General features: G+C 47.7%; 1 protein-coding gene across 3 annotated transcripts in view; it reads right to left on the reverse strand.

Moving 5' to 3' along the window:
• The window catches only part of ilk (integrin-linked kinase), a 118,108-nt gene that overhangs the window by 47,388 nt on the left and 49,421 nt on the right, over nt 1-21,299 (reverse strand). For all 3 annotated transcript variants that reach the window (XM_063054801.1, XM_063054802.1, XM_063054803.1), the window contains exons 4-6: nt 17,088-17,183; nt 8,559-8,655; nt 918-1,001 (exon numbers count right to left, since the gene is read on the reverse strand). In XM_063054801.1, the coding sequence (XP_062910871.1) occupies nt 918-1,001; nt 8,559-8,655; nt 17,088-17,183 (277 nt within the window). The remainder of the gene's footprint in view (nt 1-917; nt 1,002-8,558; nt 8,656-17,087; nt 17,184-21,299) is intronic.

Raw genomic sequence — 21,299 nt, forward strand, 5'->3', positions numbered from 1 at the left:
CAGTCAATGTTTCAGGCTGAGACCCTTCATCAGGACTAACTGAAATTCAGTTAGTCCTGATAAAGGGTCTCGGCCCGAAACATCAACTCTACCTCTTCCTAGAGATGCTGCCTGGCCTGCTGCGTTCACCAGCAACTTTGATGTGTGTTGCTTGAATTTCCAGCATCTGCAGAATTCCTCGTGTTTGCGTCATCCATGTACTTACTGAGCCACACCTTTTTTAATTAGTGCAATTGAATCCATATCCACCACTTCCACACTCACACCACCCTCCAAATGAAGAAATTGCCCCTCAGGTTCACCTCAACCCATGATGTCCAGCTCTATACGAGAAATCTGCAGATGCTGGAAATCCGGGCAACACACTCAATGCGCTGGAGGAACTCAGCAGGCCAGGCAGCGTGTATGGAAAAGAATACAGTCAACTCTTTGGCCCGAGACCCTTCATTAGGACAGACTGTTTACTGTTTTCCATAGATGCTGCCTGGCCTGCTGAGTACCTCCAACATTTTGTGTGTTACCTCTAGATCTAGGAGGAAAAAGACGAGAGCTTTCAGAAGCTATGATAATAGGAATTGAAGTGAGGTGCCCAAGGTTTGCAGCCACCTCCCATTTGTGTGAGATAGATCAGTCCACAGCACCAGAGCGACACACAAAGTGTTGGAGGAACTCAGCAGGTCGGCGAATAAACAGCCAACGTTTCAGGCCAAGACCCTTTGTCAGGACTGGAAAGGAAAGGGGAAAAAGCCAGAATAAGATGGAGGGAGGGCAAGGCTACAGCCCCACCTCTGCTCTCCTCTGAGGTAGCAAATAGGCTCCTTCCACCCAGTGATCCGTAAAATCCTTCCATGTGGTGTGGATGGCTCAAGGTGAAACACCCTCAGGTTAAGTATGAACACAGGTTACTGGACACTCACTTGGTCGAGTACGAGTTGTTCCTTTCCAAAAGGTGTCCTTGTAGGGAACTTTGGTTAGACTCTGGCCGAGCTTTTCTGCACGTTCTGTGGGGGAAAGAAGGGGAGAGTTAGAGCTGTGTGATGAAGAGACAGAGAGAGGGAGGGTTAGCGACGTGGGGGGAGAGGGAGGGACAGACAGAGAGAGAGAAAAAGGGAGAGTTGTGAGAGACAGAGACAAAGAGGCAGAGGCAGACAGAGAGAGAGAGAGAGAGGTACTGAGCAGAGTAAGCAGAGTATACTGTGAGTGGGGTTGCATAAAGATGAAGAAAATCAAGGATTAATTTTATTTGTCACATGTACATCAAAACATTCAGAGAAATGTATCATTTGTGTCGAATGAAATCAGCGAGGATTGTACTGGGCAGCCCACAAGTGGCGGCATGCTTCTGGCTCTAACACAGAACACCCACAAGTTACTAACCCTAACCTGTACGTCTGTGGAAGGTGAGAGAAAACGGAGCATCTGGAGGAAGCCAGCAGAGTCACTGGGAGAACGAACAAGCTCTTTATGGACGGCGGTGAGAAAAGAACTCCCACCACCGATCCTTAGTGTTTATCTAGGGAAGGATGGGTTGGCATTGGAGAGGGTTCAGAGGAGGTTCATGATAATGATCTCAGGAATGAAAAGATTAATGATTAACATGAAAGGGTTAATATCATGTCTTGTATTGGCTGGAGATCAGAAGAGAAAAGGGGGATCTCATTGAACCTATCAAATATTGAAAGACCTGGATGGAGTGGATGTGGCAAGGGTGTTTCCTGCAGTAGGTGAGCCCAGACCAGAGGGCACAGCCTCAGAGTAGAGAGACGCCCATTTAGCTCAGAGATGAGGAAGAATTTCTTTAGGCAGAGGGTGGCGAATCTGTGGATTTCATTCCCATGGACCAATGTGCAGGCTAAGTCATTGGATATATTTAAAGCGGAGGTTGATAGGTTCTTGATAAGGCAGGAGAATGAGTTTTAGAGGGATAATAAATCAGTCATGATGCAGTGGTGAAGCAAACTCCATGAGTCAAATGGTGAAATTCTGCTCCTACAGTACTGTGTAAAAGTCTTAGGGTCTCTCAGCTCTCCCTCTACAGGCAAGCACATAGCACTCCCTCCATCCCTCGTTCCTTCAGAACAAACTCCACAATCAATTTCAAACCACAATCTACAGTAACATGCTCCATGGAGCAGAGAGGGAAGTTGAGCTACCGGCACAGACAAAATTAACAAACCCACAGGCAGAGAGGGTGTCTGCTTTGCAGAAAATCTAGTCACTCTCTCTCTGTAGCAGTCTGGTAAAACAGTGGTAAGTTAAAAACTATTCCCTGTCTAACTCACAGTTCATATTCCCAACAACGTGCTCCCGACTCTCTGTACACCTTGTTCCAGACTCTCTGTCTAACTTAGTTCATATCCCCAATGTGCTCCCGACTCTCTGTACACCACGTCCTAGACTCTCTGCCTAACTTACAGTTCATATTCCCAACAACATGCTCCTGACTCTCTGTACAGCTCATTCCAGACTCACTGTCTAACTTACAGTTCATATTCCCAACATGCTCCTGACTCTCTGTACAGCTCATTCCAGACTCACTGTCTAACTTACAGTTCATATTCCTAAACACAATTATGAATTTGATTGACTTCATTTTTTACATCCTTCACATACATGAGGAGTAAAAATCTTTACGTTATGTCTCCATCTAAATGTGCAATGTGCAATCATAGTAATTTATAATAAATAGAACAGTCGATGTCATCACTCTGATGGCCTGGTGGAAGAAGCTGTCCCGGAGCCTGTTGATCCTGGCCTTTATGCTGCGGTACCATTTTCCGTATGGTAGCAGCTGGAATAGATTGTGGTTGGGATGGCTTGGGTCCCCAATGATCCTATGCTCTTTTTTTTTTACACACCTGTCTCAGTAAATGTCCTGATTCATGGGATGTTAACAACTCCCGATGCGCTGGGCTGTCCACACCACTCTCTGCAGAGTCCTGCGATTAAGGGAAGTACAGTTCTCGTACCAGGCAGTGATGCAGCCAGACAAGATGCTCTCAATTGTGCCCCTGTAGAAAGTTCTTAGGATTTGGGGGCCCATACCAAACTTCCTCAACCATCTGAGGTGAAAGAGGTACTGTTGTGCCTTTTTCACCACACAGCTGGTGTGTACAAACCACATGAGGTCCTCAGTGATGTGGATGCCCAGGAACTTGAAACTGTTCACCCTCTCAACCCCAGATCTATTGATGTCAATAGGGGTTAGCCCATCTCCATTCCTCCTGTAGTCTATAACCAACTCCTTTGTTTCTGTGACATTGAGGAAGAGGCTGTTTTCTTCACACCACTGTGTCAGAGAGATGACTCCTTCCCTGTAGGCCACCTCATTATCGTTTGAGATAAGGCCAATGTAGTGTTGTCGGCAAATTTAATTAGCAGATTAGAGCTGTGGGTGGTGACACAGTCATGGGTATACAGAGAGTAAAGAAGGGGACAGTATGCAGCCCTGAGGAGCTCCCGTATTGAGAGTCAGAGGGTTGGAGGTGAGAGAGCCCACTCTTACCACCTGCTGGCGATCTGACAGGAAGTCCAGGAACCAGATGCACAAGGCCGGGTTAAGGCCAAGGTCTCTGAGCTTCTTGTCAAGCCTGGATGGAATTATGGTGTTGAATGCTGAACTATAGTCCAAGAACAGCATTCTCACATAAGCATCCTTCTTCTCCTGATGCGTAAAGACGGTATGTAGAGCAGTGGCTATTACGTCATCTATCAATTGGTTGTGTCAGTAGGTGGATTGTGGGGGGTCCAGTTTGGGTGGTAACAAGCTGCAGATGTAATCCTTGACCAGCCTCTCAAAGCATTTGTTTATTATTGAGGTGAGTGTGACAGGATGCCAGTCGTTCAGACCTGTTACCTTGGTCTTTTTTGGTACAGGGACAATGGTGGATGTTTTGAAGCAGGAGGGCACTCTACACTGGGAGAAGGAGAGATTAAAAATGTCTGTAAATACACCTGCCAGTTGTGCTGCGCACATCCTGAGTACTCGCCCTGGGATGCTGTCCGGTCCTGCAGCCTTGTGACTGTCCACTCATTGGAAACATCTACGTACCTCAGTCTCAGAGATGACCAGGTTGTAGGTTGTAGTGGTGGCTTTCCTCGGAGGATCAGAGTTAGTGACATCGAACCGAGTGTAAAATCGATTGAGCTCATCTGGGAGAGAGGCCACAATGTTGGCAGAACCACAACATTTGGCTTTGAAGTCTGCGATGGTATGCAACCCTCACCACAAGTCATGTATGCTATTTGTTGTGAATCGTGACTCAATCTTGTCCCTGTATTGTTGTTTCACAGGCTCGATAGCTTTGTGCAGATCATAGCTGTTGTGCTTGAGCTCCTGCTGATTGCCGGCAATGCCGTCAGTGCTGCTCGCACGGAACTATTGATTCAGGGTTTCTGGTTCAGGAAGACCCTGATCGACTTCTGGGGGCAACATCGTTGATGCACTTCCAGATGAAGAACATGACTCCATCAGTGAACTTGGGAGACATCCTCATCATGGAAGACATTCTAGTCGACGTCATCGAAGCAGTCCTGCAGCATGGAGGCCAAATGGTCGGACCAACAGTGGACTGTTTTAACTATGGCTTCTCTTCTTTCAGCTTCTGCCTGTACGTTGGCAAAAGCAGGATCAAAGAGTGATCTGATTTTCCAAAAGCTGAGCGAAGGAGAGCTTTGTAAGCGTTGCAAAAGGGAGCGTAGCAGTGTCAAGTGTGTTATCTCCACTAGTGCTCACCTGGATGTGCTGACAAAACTTGGGAGAGATTTTTGTCAGCGATGCTCAATTAACGTCACCGGAGACGATGAAGGCAGCCCCTTGGTGTGCAGTCTGCAGGGTGCTGATGGTCTCGTACAGTTCCTTGAGCCAGGTCAGTATCAGCCTGCGGTAGAGTGTACACTGCTATGATGATAACAGCCGTGAACTCCCTCGGCAGCCAGTAGGGTCTGCACAGCAGCACCAGGTGGACCAGGTATTCCAGGTCTGGGGAACAAAAGGATTTGAATGCATGCACATTCTGGGGGTCACACCAAGCATTGTTGACCATGAAGCATACCCCTCCTCCTTTACTCTTCCCAAAGAGGTTTCTCGATCTGTCTGCCCGGAACAGGGAGAACCCAGAGGGCTCGATGGCGTGATCCGGTATCTCCTCCATCAGCCAGGTCTCCACTAAGCACAAAAGTGTGGAATTCCTTTGTTTCTCACTGATGGGAGATTCTGGTTCTCAGTTCACAAAGCTTGTTGTCCAGGGACTGAATGTTAGCCAGGAGTATGCTAGGGAGCGGCGATCGATTTGCACGCTGTCTCAGCCTCACCAGGACACCGGCCCTTCTCCCTCGCCTCCAGCGCTTCTTCCAAGGTAGTGGTGGTGTAAGAGATGGATCTCCCATGGATCGCGCAAGCAGGGGTTCCCAGTGTAGGAAAGGCGGCACATAATGGATAAATGCCATCTTTCCAATGTTCAGAAGGGTCAGTCTATTGTATCCGATGTGACTATCAGATATTATGGGAATCATATACAGGCCTCCAAATAGTAACCAAGATGTGGGGCTGAGATTGCAAAGGGAGCTGGAAAAGGCATGTAATAAGAGTAATGTCACAATTGTAATGGACTTCTATATGCAAGGGGATTGGGAAGATCACATTGGTGTCGGATCACAAGAGAGGGAATTTGTTGAGTGCCTATGAGACAGCTTTATAGAGCAGCTTGTGCTTGATCCTACTAGGGAAAAGGTTATCTTTGGTTGGGTGTTGTGTAATTACCCAGATCTTATTAGGGAGCTTAATGTAAAGAAACCCTTAGGAGACAGTGATCCTAATTGAATTCATACTGCAGTTTGAGTGGGAGAAGCATAAGTCATATGTATCTTTATTGCAAGGGAATAAAGGGAACTGTTGAGGCATGAGAAAGGTGCTTGCCCAGGTGGATTGGAGGAGGATACTGGTGGGGATGATGGCAGAGCAGTGATGGCTGAAATTTCTGGGAATAGTTCACAGGGTGCAGGATAGTTATGTTCCACAAAAGAAAAAGTTCTCTAATGGCAACTGTGGCTGATAAGTGAAGTTCAGGACTGCATAAAAGCCAAGGAAACGGTATATAAGGTAGCAAAAGTAGTAGGAAGTTGAATGATTGGGAAGCTTTTAAAATCTAACAAAAGGCAACTAAAAAAGCAGTAAGAAGGGAAAAGATGAAATATGATGGCAGACTAACCAATAATATAAAACAGGATACTAAAAGTTTTTTCAGTTATTTAAAGAGTAAAAAGGAGGTGAGCATTGATATTGGACCACTGGAAAATGATGCTGGTAAGGTAGTAATGGGGGACAAAAAATGGCAAATGAACTTGATGAGTACATTGCATTTAACTTCACAGTGGAAGACTGGCACTAGGACCAGCAGTATGCCAGAGATCCTTGAATGTCAGGACTGAGTAATGTTGCTACTACAAAGGAAATAGTGCTAGGCAAACTGAAAAGTCTTAAGGTGGGTAAGTCAACTGGACCAGATGGACTACATCCCGGAGTCCTGAAAGAAGTTGCTGAAGAGATAACAGATGTATTGGTCATAACCTTTCAAGAGTCACTTGATTCTGGCATGGTCCCAGAGGACTGGAAAATTGCAAATGTCACTCCACTCTTTAAGAAGGGAGGAAGGCAAAAGAAATTATAGGCCAGTTAGTCTAACCTCAGTGGTTTGGAAAGTGTTGGAGTCTACTATTAAGGACGAGGTTTTGGGGTCTTTGGAGATTAATGTTAAATTAAGTCAAAGTCAGCATGGTTTCTTCAAGGAGAAATCTGTTACGAGCTTTTTGAGGAAGTAACAAACAGGGTGGACAAGGAAAGGCAGTGGATGTCATTTACTTGGATTTTCAGAAGGCATTTGGTAAGGTGCCATAGGAGGCTGCTTAAGAAGAGAAAATCCTGCGGTGTTACAGGAAAGATACAGGATTGGATAGCGAAATGGCTGACAGACATGAGGCAGTGACTGGGAATAAAAGGGGCCTTTTTTGGTTGGCTGCCAGTGACTAGTGGTGTTCCTCAGGGGTCAGTATTGGGACCGCTACTTTTCACATTGTTAGTCAATGATTTAGATAATGGAATTGGTGGTTTTGTGGCAAAGTTTGCAGATGATACGAAGAGAGGTGGAGGGGTAGGTAGTGCTGAGGAAGCAATGCAATTGCAGTAAGACTTAGACAGATTGGAAAAATGGGCAAAAATGTGGCAGATGGAATACAGTGTTGGAAAATGTATGATAATGCATTTGGTAAAAGGAACAATAGTGCAGACTATTATCTAAATGGGGAAAAGATTCAAACATCAGAGATGCAGAGGGACTTAAAGAGTCCTTGTGCAAGACCCCCAGTAGGTTAATTTACACGCTGTGACTGTGGTAAAGAAGGCAAATACAATGTTAGCATTTATTTCAAGGGGAATAGAATATCAAAGCAAGGAGATAATGCTGAGCCTTTATAAGACACTAGACAGGCCACATAGAGTATTGTCAACAGTTTTGAACCCCATATCTCAAAAAGGATGTGTTGTCATTGGAGAGAGTCCAGAGGAGGTTCACGAGGATGATTCTGGAATTAAAGAGGCTTACATATGAGGAGAACTTGGCAGCTTTTGGCCTGTACTCTCTGGAATTTAGAAGAATGCTAGAGGATCTCAATTATATCTACCAAATGTTGAAAGGACTAAGTAAGGTGGATGTGGAGAGGATGTTTCTTGTGGTGGGGGTATCCAGAACTCGAGGGCACAGCCTCAAAATTGAGGAGCAACCCTTTAGAACAGAGGTAAGGAGGAATTTTTTTAGACAGAGAGTAGTAAGTCTGTGGAATGCTCTGCCACAGACAGCAGTGGAGGCCAAGACTATGGGTATACTTAAAGTGAAAATTAAGTTTTCTGATTGGTCAGGGCATCAAAGGTTATGGCAAGAAGGCAGGTGTATAGGGTTGAGTGGGGTCCAGGATCAGCCACAATGGAATGGCAGAGCAGACTAAATGGGCCAAATTGCCTAATTTTGCTCATATGTCTTATAGACAAGAATATAAAAGCACGAATGTAATGTTGGGACTTCATAAAGCACTGATGAGGCCTCACTTAAGAGCGCTGTGAGCAGTTTTGGGCCCCTTATCTTAGAAACTGGAGAGGGGTCAAAGGAGGTTAACAAAAATGCAGGATTGAATGACTTGTCATATGAGAAGCGTTTCACGGCTCTGGGCCTGTATTTGCTGGAATTCCGGTGAATGAGGGGTGAACTCACTGAAACCTATCGAGTGGTGAAAGGCCTTGATGGAGGAGATGTTGCTTATGGTGGGAGAGTCTAAGTTGGAAGACATAGCCTCAGAATAGACGGGTGTTCTTTTAGAACAGAGAAGAGGAGGAATTTCTTTAGCCAGAGAGTGGTGAGTCTGTGGAATTCTTTGTTACAGGCAGCTGTGGAGGCGATGCAAAGGTGTGCACGCTGAGAGATACAGGTGTCCAGAATATGTACATGAGAGAAAACGGGTGTTATAGGAGACACACAGGCCGTGAGTTGTCACGACCAGCACACACGTACCCTTCAGCAGCTCACGCAGATGTGCCTTCCCCTTGTCCAGGGGGGTCTCTCCATACTTACTGCAGATGCTGACGAGAGCTCCATTGCTCACCAGGTCCTGACAAAGAGAACATTCATAATGAGTGGGGCAATGGTCACACAGCGTCACTGGCTCACACATCAGGCCGGGCTTCTTATCCCAGTCAAAACTCATTCTCCAGGGATTTTAGTTCTCAGCGAAGGTTGAAAATGTTAGGACCTTATTCCCTGGACTGTAGGAGAATGGGGTATACAGAGTGTCTTGATAGAGTTACTGTGGATTACAGTTAATTGGAACACACGGGATCAGTACATTTGGCCCAAATAAGCAACTGCCCCAATCAGCAGAAGCTGCATGGAAATAGTTAAACATGTCTAATGAAGACTAACTGCCATTTAACCAAGTAACAAATTATAGATTTAAATTAAATTCACCAGAGGGAGGTGAGGGACAGGCAAGGAGATAAGGTGAGAGAGGGAAAAGGGGATGGGGAATGGTGAAGGACATGGGGGAGGCATTATCTGTCAGTTCCTGGCGAAACAGTCTCCCGATCTACATCAGGTGTCACCGATACACAGGAGGCCACCCCAGCAGCACCAGAATGGTACACCTTCTCCCTCACTACCATTCAGGGCCCTAAACAGCACTTCCAGGTGAGGTGACACTTCACCTGTGAGTCTGTTGGGGTCATACATTGTGTTCGGTGCTTCCAGTGTGGCCTCTTATTTGATGTAGGCTGGGAGACCGCTTCACCGAGCACCTACACTCCCTCTGCCAGAAGAAGCCGGATCTCCCAGTGGCCACCCATTTTAATTCCACTTCCCATTCCCATATGTCAATCCAGGCCTCCTCTACAGTCGCGATGAGGCCACACTAAGGTTGGAAGAACAACAACTTATATTCTGTCTGGGTAGCCTCCAACCTGATGGCATGAATATCATAGAAAGACAGAAAACCTATAGCACTACACAGGCTCTTCAGCCCACAATGCTGTGCCGAACATGTACCTTCTTTAGAAATTACCTAGGGTTACCCAATATTGATTTCTCAAACTTCTGGTAATGCCTCCCCCTTCTCCTTCACAATTACCCATTCTCTCTCTCACCTCATCTCCTTGTCTGCCCATCGTTTCCCTCTGGTGCTCCTCCCCCCTTTTCTTTCTTCCATGGCCTTCTGTCTTCTTCAGATGTTTCAGAAAGGGCAGGGAGGGAAGTAAAAGGGGGGGGGGTACCACTGTTTATCAGAGAGAGTGTCACGGCTACAGAAAAGGAGGAAGTCATGGAGGGGTTGTCTGAGTCTCTGTGGGTGGAATTTAGGAACAGAAAGGGGTCAATAACGCCACTTTTTTTTTAATACACTACTACCCAACAGTAACAGGGACATCAAGGAGCAGATAGGGAAACAGATTCTGGAAAGATGCAATAATAACAGGGTTGTCGTGGTGGGAGATTTTAATTTCCCCAGTATTGACTGGCATCTCCCTAGAGTAAGGGATTTAGATGGGGTAGAGTTTGTTAGGTGTGTTCAGGAAGGTTTCCTGACACAATATGTAGATAAGCCTATAAGAGGAGAGGCTGTACTTGATCTGGTATTGGGAAATGAACCTGGTCAGGTGTCAGGTCTCGCAGTGGGAGAGCATTTTGGAGATAGTGATCACAACTCTATCTCCTTTATCATAGTACTGGAGAGGGATAGGAACAGCCAAGTAAGGAAAGTGTTTAATTGGAGTAAGGGGAAATATGAGGCTATCAGGCAGGAACTTGGAAGCATAAATTGGAAACAGATGTTCTCAGGGAAGTATACAGCAGAAATGTGGCAAATGTTCAGGGGATATTTGCGTGGCTTTCTGCAGACGTACGTTCCAATGAGACAGGGAAGTTATGGTAGGGTACGGGAACTGTGGTGTACGAAGGCTGTTGAAAATCCAGTCAAGAAAAAAAGAAAAGCTTATGAAAGGTTCAAAAAAATAGGTAATGATAGAGATCTAGAAAATTATAAGGCTAGCAGGAAGGAGCTTAAGAATGAAATTAGGAGAGCCAGAAGGGGCCATGAGAAGGCCTTGGCAAGCAGGATTAGAGAAGGCCTTGGCAAGCAGGGTTTAAGAAGACCGCAAGGCATTCTAAAAGCATATGAAGAGCAAGAGGATAAGACGTGAGAGAATGGGACCAATCAAGTATGACAGTGGAAATGTGTGTATGGAACTGGAGGAGATAACAGAGATACTTACTCAATACTTTGCTTCAGTATTCACTACGGAAAAGGATCTTGGCGATTGTAGGGATGACTTACAGCGGACTGAAAAGCTTGAGCATGTAGACATTAAGAAAGAGGATGTGCTGGAGCTTCTGGAAAGCATCAAGTTGGATAAATCACCAGAACAGGACGAGATATACCCCAGGCTACTGTAGGAGGTGAGGGAGGAGATTGCAGAGCCTCTAGCAATGATCTTTGCATCATCAATGGGGACGGGAGAGGTTCCAGAGGATTGGAGGGTTGAAGATGTTGTTCCCTTGTTCAAGGAAGAGAATAGAGATAGCCCAGGAAATTATAGACCTGTGAGTCTTACTGCAGTGGTTGGTAACTTGATGGGAAAGATCCTGAGAGGCAGAATTTATGAACATTTGGAGAGGCATAAATTGATTAGGAATAGTCAGCATGGCTTTGTCAAAGGCAGGTCGTGTCTTACGAGCCTGACTGAATTTTTTGAGGATGTGACTAAACACATTGATGAAGGTAGAGCAGTAGATGTCAGTCATGGCTTGGCTTCGTGAATGAAGATTTAGGAAGCGGGCTGCCCACGTCTGCTGCAGGCTCGCTGGTGGCTGACGAGGCCAATACGGGACAGGCAGGCCCGGCCACAGCAGCTGCAAGGGAAATTCTGTTCTGGGTTTGGTGCTGCTGTGTCACGGTTCTTCCTCCTTCTCCTTTTGTCCTCAATGCCAGCCCTGCGTGCGTCCTCGAAGGAGGAGACAGACTGGTGAATGGTGTGTCGCCAGGCCTCGCGATCGGAGGCTAGATTAGACCACTGGCAATGGTCAATGTGACAGGCACCAAGGGATTTCTTCAGAGAGTCTTTGTACCTCTTCTTCGGTGCCCCTCTGTCACGGTGGCCAGTGGAGAGTTCACCATACAGCACAATCTTGGGCAGGCAATGATCCTCCATCCTGGAGACGTGCCCTGCCCAGTGCAGCTGCATCTTCAACAGCATGGCCTCAATGCTGGTGGCCTCCGCCTGTTCGAGGACTTCGATGTTGGTGACGAGGTCACTCCAGTAGATGTTAAGGATGGTGTGGAGGCAGTGCTGGTGGAAATGCTCAAGGAGTCGTAGGTGGTGATGGTAGGTGACCCACGACTCGGAGCTGTACAGGAGGATGGTCAGTACAATGGCTCTGTACACGCTGATCTTTGTGCCTTTCTTCAAATGCTTGTTGTTCCAGACTCTTTTGTACAGCTTGCCGAATGCGCTGTTTGCCTTTGCCAGTCTGTTGTCAATCTCTTTGTCGATCTTGGCATCTGACGAGATGGTGCACCCCAGGTAGCTGAACTGGTGGACTGTCTTTAGCTCTACCTCACCGGTGGTGATGCAGGGAGGGTGGTAATCTTCCTGAGGTGCGGACTGATAGAGAACTTCTGTCTTCTTCAAGCTGACTTCCAGTCCAAAGAGCTCGGCAGCCTCTGCGAAGCAGGATGTTATACACTGTAGGGGTGTCTCTGTGTGGGCAACAAGGGCAGCATCATCTGCAAAGAGTAGCTCTCGGATGAGTTGCTCCAATGTCTTGGTGTGGGACTGTAATCACCTCAGGTTGAACAGGCTGCCATCGGTGCGGTATCGGATGCAGACACCGTCCCCGTCATCAAAGTCTTCTGTGGCCCTTTCGAGTATCATGCTGAAGAAGATGTTGAAGAGAGTCAGCGTGAGGACGTAGCCTTGCTTTACTCCGTTGCCTATTGGGAAGAGTTCTAAGAGGCCATTGTTGTGTCTGACTTGGCCACGCTGATCTTCGTGTAGCTGGATGACCATGCTGAGGAACTTTGGGGGGCATCCCAGTCGTTCCGTGATTTGCCACAGACCTTCCCTGCTCACGGTGTCGAATGCTTTGGTAAGGTCGACAAACGTCACGTACAATCCCTTGTTCTGTTCCCTACATTTCTCTCGGAGCTGCCTGAGAACAAATACCATGTTGGTGGTGCTCCTGTTGGCTCTGAGGCCACACTGGCTCTCTGGGAGGTGTTCTTCTGCAATGATGGGCACCAATCTGTTCAGGAGTACTCTTGCCAGGACTTTTCCTGCAACAGAGAGAAGAGTTATCTCCCGGTAGTTGGAGCAGTCGGACTTTTCCCCCTTGTTCTTATACAGGGCGATGATGACTGCATCATGGAGGCCTGTGGTAGTTTACTTTGTTCCCAGCAGCAGACAAGGAACTCGTGGAGTTTGGTGTGTAATGCTGGGTTCCCATGCTTCCAAATCTCAGGTGGGATTCCATCAACTCTCGCTGCCTTGCCACTTTTTAGTTGCTCTATGGCTTTGACTGTCTCTTCTAGGGTTGGAATCTTGTCCAGTTCTGTTTTCTCTGACTGTTGTGGGATGCGATGAATTGCTGAGCCTTGGACCATGCGGTTGACGCTGAAGAGAATCTGGAAATGTTCCGACCACCGGTTCAGGTCGGATGCCTTGTCTGTGAAGAGCGCCTGACCCTCTGCACTGCGCAAGGGACTCTGGACCTGGTGCGAATGGCCGTACACCGCTCTCAGGGCTTCATAAAACCCCCTGTAGTCACCAGTGTCTGCGCAAAGCCGAGTTCTCTTTGCGCGGTTAGTCCACCACACGTTCTGAATCTCTCGAAACTTGCACTGGAGGTTGCTGCATACAAGGCGAAAGGCTGCTTTCTTATCAGGACAAGACGGCTGAGCAAGGTGCGCCTAGTGGGCGAATCTCTTCTTCGACAGCAATTCTTGGATCTCCTGGTTGTTTTCACCGAACCAGTCCTTGTTCTTCTTTGTGGAAAACCCCAGCACTTCTTCAGAGGTTTGCAGGATGGTGGTTTTTAGGTGTTTCCAAAGCACTCCTGGAGAGGAGTCTGTGAGGAAACTGGGGTCCTGAAGCCTCGACTGAAGATTCGTCTGAAAGTCAGCTTTCACTTCAGCTGACTGGAGGTTGCCAACCTGAAACTTCTTCCTTGGAGCGCCTCCTCTCTTTGGCTTGGGTTTGAAATGGAGACTGAGTTTGCAGCGGACAAGACGATGGTCCATATGACACTCTGCGCTGGGCATCACTCGGGTGAGTAAGGCGTCCCGAATGTCTCTCTGGCGCACCAAAATGTAGTCTATGAGGTGCCAATGCTTGGACCGAGGATGCATCCAGGTTGTCTTCAGACTGTCTTTCTGCTGGAAAATGGTGTTATTAATGGTGAATTGCTGCTCTGTGCAAAACTCTAACAGAAGGCGCCCGTTGTTGTTGCAGTTTCCAATACTATGTTTGCCAAGTACTCCTTTCCAGTCGCCAAGGATGAAGACCTCGTCGTCTGCAGGGGCGTTCCATACGAGGTTGCGCAGATCAGTGTAAAACTTGTCCTTTTCCGCAGGATCCGCTTGAAGAGTGGGGACGTACACGCTGAAGAGTGTGGCATGCTGCTTGGTTCGAAGCGAGAGGCGCATGGAGATGATGCGGTCGGTGTGACCTGTTGGCAATTTTTCAAGTTTGGAAGCAATGAAGTTCCTGACCATAAAGCCAATGCCAGAAAGGCATCTCTCAGTCTCTGCCTTGCCTGACCAGCAGAGGGTGTAGCTGGCGCCGTGTTCTTGAAGGTTGCCTTCCTCTGGAAAGTGGACTTCACTGAGAGCAGCGATGTCAACAATCAGTCTTGAAAGTTCATGCGCAACTAGAGCGGATCGTTGTCCTGGGCGACCACTGTCTGCTGTATCGAGCATGGTTCTGATGTTCCAGCATGCAAGCTTTAGTCCGTGCACTTTTTGTGAGACAGGTGTGTACCTTTTCTTTTTTGTTGTTGTTCGACTGCCTTTAAGGATGCCCGTTGACCGCGACTAGCCAAATGGGGGAAATGGAAACGAGCTTTGGTTAGGCCACCTTTTCTAGGCCCTTCTCCGTGTGGAGCAAGCAGTGCTGTCCTTAGAGAAAGCTGATTGGTCGTTCAGGGTGCTGCTGAATGATATCGTCGTCTCCGGGGTCAACATCAGACGACCCATACCCCTGAACCGCCTGCATGCAGGATCGGAACTGCGGCTTCCAGTGTCATCTTCCTCCTGCCGTTTTCGCCCCTTTCCCATCGCTGCAGGGCTTGATGAATGGTCGGGGAGGATGGTGGTAGACATGGGTGTGTCCTTCGGCCTGCGCAATGGTATTTTGGGTGGAGCGCAGTGTGCACGGTACTGGCCCCACACTTTACACCCAGGGTTCATCTGCCATAGCCTAGCAAGCTGGACGGTGACAGTGAGGTCCTTGGGTCGTAGCAGTTACGTCAGAGTGTTCTTCTCCGAGGTGGATGACCTGACAAGGGCAACGAGCCCCACCTGCCCGGGTTTGGTGGGCGGGTGAGGTCTGGGCCTGACATCCCGCTCACCCAGGGAAAGTGTACGCACAATACATCGCCTCTCCTTTCCCGGTGTAGCAATCGCCACGTGGTCACTGTCTGGCCTGCTAGGCAGGAGGCCACTGCAAAGTGTGAGGTGGCTCATTTTGGTAGGTCAAATATGATGGCAGAATATAGTGTCAATGGTAACTCTTGGCAGTGTGGAAAATCAGGGGGATCTTGGGGTCTGAGTCCATAGGACACTCAAAGCTGCTGCACAGGTTGACTCTATGGTTAAGAAGGCATACAGTGCATTGGCCTTCATCAACCATGGGATTGAGTTCAACAGCGAAGAGGTAATGTTGCAGCTATACAGGACCCTGGTCACCTCACTGCAGGAAGGATGTGGAAACTACAGAAAGAGTGCAGAGGAGATTTACAAGGATATTGCCTGGATTGGGGAGCATGCCCTATGAGAATAGGTTGAGTGAACTTGGCCTTTTCTCCTTGGAGTGACGGAGGATGAGAGGTGACCTGACAGAGGTGTATAAGATGATGAGAGGCATTGATCGTGTGGATAGTCAGAGGCTTTTTCCCAGGGCTGAAATGGTTGCCACAAGAGGACACAGGTTTAAGGTGCTTAGGTGTAGGTACAGAGGAGATATCAGGGGTAAGTTTTTTACTCAGAGAGTGGTGAGTGTGTGGAACAGGCTGCCGGCGACTGTGGTGGAGGTGGATACAATGGGGTCTTTTAAGAGACTCCTGGATAGGTACATGGAGCTTAGAAAAATAGAGGGCTATGGGTAACCCTCGGTAATTTCTAAAGCAAGTACATGTCCGGCACAGCATTGTGGGCCGAAGGGCCTGTATTGTGCTGTAGGTTTTCTGTGTTTCTCTAATCAGACTCTCCTTTCTCCAGCCTAGTATCTCTTTCACTAATCAGCTTCTGTCTTTACTTCATCCCTTCCCCTTCAGGTTTCACCCACCACCTTGTGTTTCTCTCCCTTCCTCCCACCTTTTAAATCTACTCCTCAGATTTTTTTCTCCAGTCCTGCTGAAGGGTCTCGGCCCAAAATATCAAATGTCCTCTTTCCCATAGATGCTGCCTGGCCTGCTGAGTTCCTCGGCATTTTGTGTGTTTTGCTTGGATTTCCAGCATCTGCAAATTTCCCCTTGTTTGTGTTTGAATTGTCTTACTGCTTTTCTCTTGCTGAATATCAGTGACAAAAATCACTGATTTTAGACCACAAATACACGAAATCAACACTATTTAAAAACCGTTCGACTCCAAGCAAACTGTAGTAACTAATGGCCACACAAGCGCAGGTGAATGATGCAAGTTAGAAACTGTTCGGTAACAGATTCCTGCCCCAGTCAAGTGGCACTGTGTCCCAAATAAGCAGAGGGAATCCTGGCTACTTTTTCAATTAGTTTTTATTCCTTAAGAGTTGTCGCAAATTAACCAAAATCCACTGTAAACAAAATTATGAGGGGTATCAAACAGTAAATTAAAGTAGGGTTTTTCCACTGAGGTTGGGTGAGACTAGAACTAGAGGTCAAGGGTGAAAGGTGAAATGTGAAATGGTTAAGGGGAACATGAAGGAGAACTTCTTCACTCAGAGGGTGGTGAGAGTGTGGTACGAGCTGCCAGCACAAGTGGTGGATGGAGGCTCAATTTCAGCATTCAAGAGAAGTTTGGATAAGTACAAGGATAGGAAGGGTAGGGAGGGCTACGGTCTGGGTGCAGGTTGATAGGACAAGGCAGAATAATATTTCCGACCAGACGAGATGTGCTGCAGGGCCTGTTTCCCTGCTGTAGTGGTCTCTGACTGCATTACTGTGCTGGCAGATCTGAGATGTCTCCACTCAGAGGACAGCCAGCAGCGGGGAGGGAGGGGGATGGGGCAGAGAGTGGTGGTAAGGAAGGTATGGGGTGGGGAACATGCCGAACGGCCATGTCACAATGACTGCACCGTCTCTCACCTCCGCCACTTCGTCATGGCCCCAGAAGCAGGCATAGTGCAATGGTGTGTTCCCATGTTCGTTCACGGCGCACACGTCTGCCTTACACTGGATCAGCTGTGAACACAAAGACAAACGGTGAGAAACACGACAGGTTCATGCTAAGCTCTCGACACTGTTCCAGGAGAGAGAAGACAGTGAGAACCATGTGGTCTGTCCCCAGCAATGCCACCCACTCATCATCAGCCACACATTCAACACAAGTCTGCGGCATGTTAAACGTCAGACACACTCTCAATATCTGCGACACATCCAATGTCAGTCGCACGCTCGACGTCTGTGGCACATCCAATGTCAGTCGCACGCTCGACGTCTGCGACACATCCAACGTCAATGACACACTCAACGTCTGTGAAACGTCTAATGTCAGTCACACGCTCGTGTGTGACACGTCCAACGTCAGTCACACACTCGTGTGTGACACGTCCAACGTCAATGACACCCTCAGCGTCTGTGGCACATCCAACATCAGTCACACGCTCGATGTCTACGACACGTCCAACTTCAGTCGCACCCTCACCATCTGCGGCACATCCAACGTCAGTCACACACTTGACGTCTGCGACACGTCCAACGTCAGTCACACACTCGACATCTGCAACACGTCCAACATCAATGACACCCTCAACTTCTGCAGCATGTCCAACATCAGTCACACACTTGACGTCTGCGACACGTCTAACATCAGTTGCACGCTCAACGTCTGTGGCACATCCGACGTCAGTCACACGCTTGACGTCTGCGACACGTCCAACGTCAATGACACCCTCAGCGTCTGTGGCACATCCAATATCAGTCACACGCTCGATGTCTACGACACGTCCAACATCAATGACACCCTCAACTTCTGCAGCATGTCCAACATCAGTCACACACTTGACGTCTGCGACACGTCTAACATCAGTTGCATGCTCAACGTCTGCGACACATCCAACGTCAGTCACACGCTCAAAGTCTACGACACGTCCAACTTCAGTCGCACCCTCACCATCTGCGGCACATCCAATGTCAGTCACACACTTGACGTCTGCGGCATGTCCAACGTCAGTCACACGTTCGAAGTCTGGAACACGTCCAACGTCAATCACACGTTCGAAGTCTGGAACACATCCAACGTCAGTCGCACGCCCAACGTGTGTGACACGTCCAACGTCAGTCGCACGCCCAACGTGTGTGACACGTCCAACGTCAGTCGCACGCCCAACGTGTGTGACATGTCCAACGTCAGTCACACGTTCGAAGTCTGGAACACGTCCAACGTCAGTCACACGTTCGACACCAGCGGCATGTTCATCGTCAGCCTGCCCCCACACACACACAGCTTCTGTCCAACATTCCTGCAGCCTGGAGCTTACAGAGGAATACTGTGAACAGGGAACGGAAGTAATCTGTGTGGATCTGTGCCTTTCTTTTAAAAAAACTACAATTTATTCACACGAAAACAAAATCAGGGATTTATAAGAGTGTGAACACTTTCAAATTAAAATATGATTACTGCTCTTGAAAAAACAATGAACTCCCTGAGGACCCACAATTCCTGGAAATGCCCCACTATACCCACAGAGAACATGTTCGCACTCCAAGGACATCCAAGTACGAATGTAACCCTGCAAGCGAGGCAGTCAGCCCAGGCAGAACTTGCTTCAGGCTGACCTTGCTGCATGACACGCACACCCCTCCACCTTCAGTATCCACAAATCCATTCACCTTGGTCGGAATAAACTCAAAGCCTGAACCTCTACGTTATCCATGGTGGAAAATCCCGGAGGTTCACCCCACCCCTGCCAGGTTTTCATTTTATTTTCATTATATTTTATTTGTTTAGAGATATAGTGTCGAATATGCCCTGCTGGTCCAACGAGCTACACTGCCCAGGTGCCCACCGATTTAACCCCGGCTTAATCGTAAGACAACTTACAATAATCATTAAGCTCCTAACCAATCTGTCTTTGGAGTGTGGGAAGAAACTGGAATATCCACAGGAGGTATAGACTCCTTTCAAATGATGCCGGAATTGAATTCTGAACGAGACAGAACACACTCTCAGACTGCTCATGCTCTCCTGTTTTAAGCCCACTACCTTGGTAACTGTCTGCCCTCTCCCTTCTCAGGCAGGGGGACCAGTCTGTGCACACACTCCTGGTGCGTCCTCATCAAGACCAGAAGACAATATGGACAGAGGAGCACAATTAGGCCATTCAGCCCATTGTGTCTGCTCCACCATTCTATCACAGTTGACTTATTATCACTCTCAACCCCATTCTCCTGCCTTCTCTCTGTAACCTTTTGACAGCTTGACTAACCAAGAACTTATCATCCTCCACTTTAAATATATCCAACTACTTGACCTCCATAGCCATCTGTGGCAATGAATTTCAGATTCACCACCCTCTAGCTAAAGAAATTCCTCCTCACCTCTGTTCTAAATGGATGTCCCTCTAATCTGGTCCTAGATTCCACCACTACAGAAACATGCTCAACACATCCACTCTATCTAAGCCTTTCAATATTTGACAGATTTCAATGAGATTCCCCCCTTACTCTACTAAACTCCTGACAGTACAGCCCAGAGCACCAGACAAGTCAATACACCAACCACAGAAACATAGAAAATCTACAGCACAATACAGGTCCTTTGGCACACAATGCTGTGCCAAACATGTACTTACTTTAGAAATTACCCTGGGTTACCTATAGCCCTCTATTTTTCTAAGCTCCATGTACCTATCCAGGAGCCTCTTAAAAGACTCTATCATATCCACCTCCACACAGTCGCCGGCACCCCATTCCACACACTCACCTCTGCGTAAAAACCTTATACCTGACATCTCCTCTGTACCTACTTCCAAGCACCTTAAAACAGAGGGTCATGGTGGAGGGAGTACATTCGGATTGGAGGGTTGTGACTAGTGGTGTCCCACAAGGATCTGTTCTGGGACCTCTACTTTTCATGATTTTTATTAACGACCTGGATGTGGGGGTAGAAGGGTGGGTTGTCAAGTCTGCAGATGACACAAAGGTTGGTGGTGTTGTAGATGTGTAGAGGATTGTCGAAGATTGCAGAGAGACATTGATAGGATGCAGAAGTGAGCTGAGAAGTGGCAGATGGAGTTCAACCCGGAGAAGTGTGAGGTGGTACACTTTGGAAGGACAAACTCCAAGGCAGAGTACAAAGTAAATATCAGGATACTTGGTAGTGTGGAGGAGCAGAGGGATCTCAGGGTAGATGTCCGCAGAACCCTGAAAGTTGCCTCACAGGTGGATAGGGTAGTTAAGAAAGCTTATGGGTGTTAGCTTTCATAAGTCGAGGGATAGAGTTTAAGAGTCGCGATGTAATGATGCAGCTCTATAAAACTCTGGTTAGGCCACAATTGGAGTACTGTGTCCAGTTCTGGTCGCCTCACTATAGGAAGGATGTGGAAGCATTGGAAAGGGTACAGAGGAGATTTACCAGGATGCTGTCTGGTTTAGAGAGTATGCATTATGATCAGAGATTAAGGGAGCTAGGGCTTTACTCTTTGGAGAGGAGGAGGATGAGAGGAGACATGATAGAGGTATACAAGATAATAAGAGGAATAGACAGAGTGGATAGCCAGCGCCTCTTCCCCAGGGCACCACTGCTCAATACAAGAGGACATGGCTTTAAGGTAAGGGGTGGGAAGTTCAAGGGGGATATTAGAGGAAGATTTTTTATTCAGAGAGTGGTTGGTGCGTGGAATGCACTGCCTGAGCCAGTGGTGGAGGCAGATACACTAGTGAAATTTAAGAGACTACCAGACAGGTATATGGAGGAATTTAAGGTGGGGGGGTTATATGGGAGGCAGGATTTAAGGGTTGGCACAACATTGTGGGCCGAAGGGCCTGTAATGTGCTGTACTATTCTATGTTCTATGTAAGACTATACTCTGCCATCATATTTGACCTACCAAAATGAATCAGCTCACACTTACCTGTGTTATACTCCAACTGCCACTTCTCAGCCCAGTTTTGCATCCTGTCGATGTCCCGCTGTAACCTCTGACAGTCCTCCACACTGTCCACAACACTCCCAACTTTTGTGTCATCAGCAAATTTACTAACCCATCCTTCCACCTCCTCCTCCAGGTCATTTATAAAAATCATGAAGAGAAGACATCCCAGAACAGATCCCTGAGGCACACCACTGGTCACCGA

The sequence above is a fragment of the Mobula hypostoma genome, chromosome 7 (genome assembly GCF_963921235.1).
Source record: "Mobula hypostoma chromosome 7, sMobHyp1.1, whole genome shotgun sequence".
Taxonomy (NCBI): Eukaryota; Metazoa; Chordata; class Chondrichthyes; order Myliobatiformes; family Myliobatidae; genus Mobula; species Mobula hypostoma.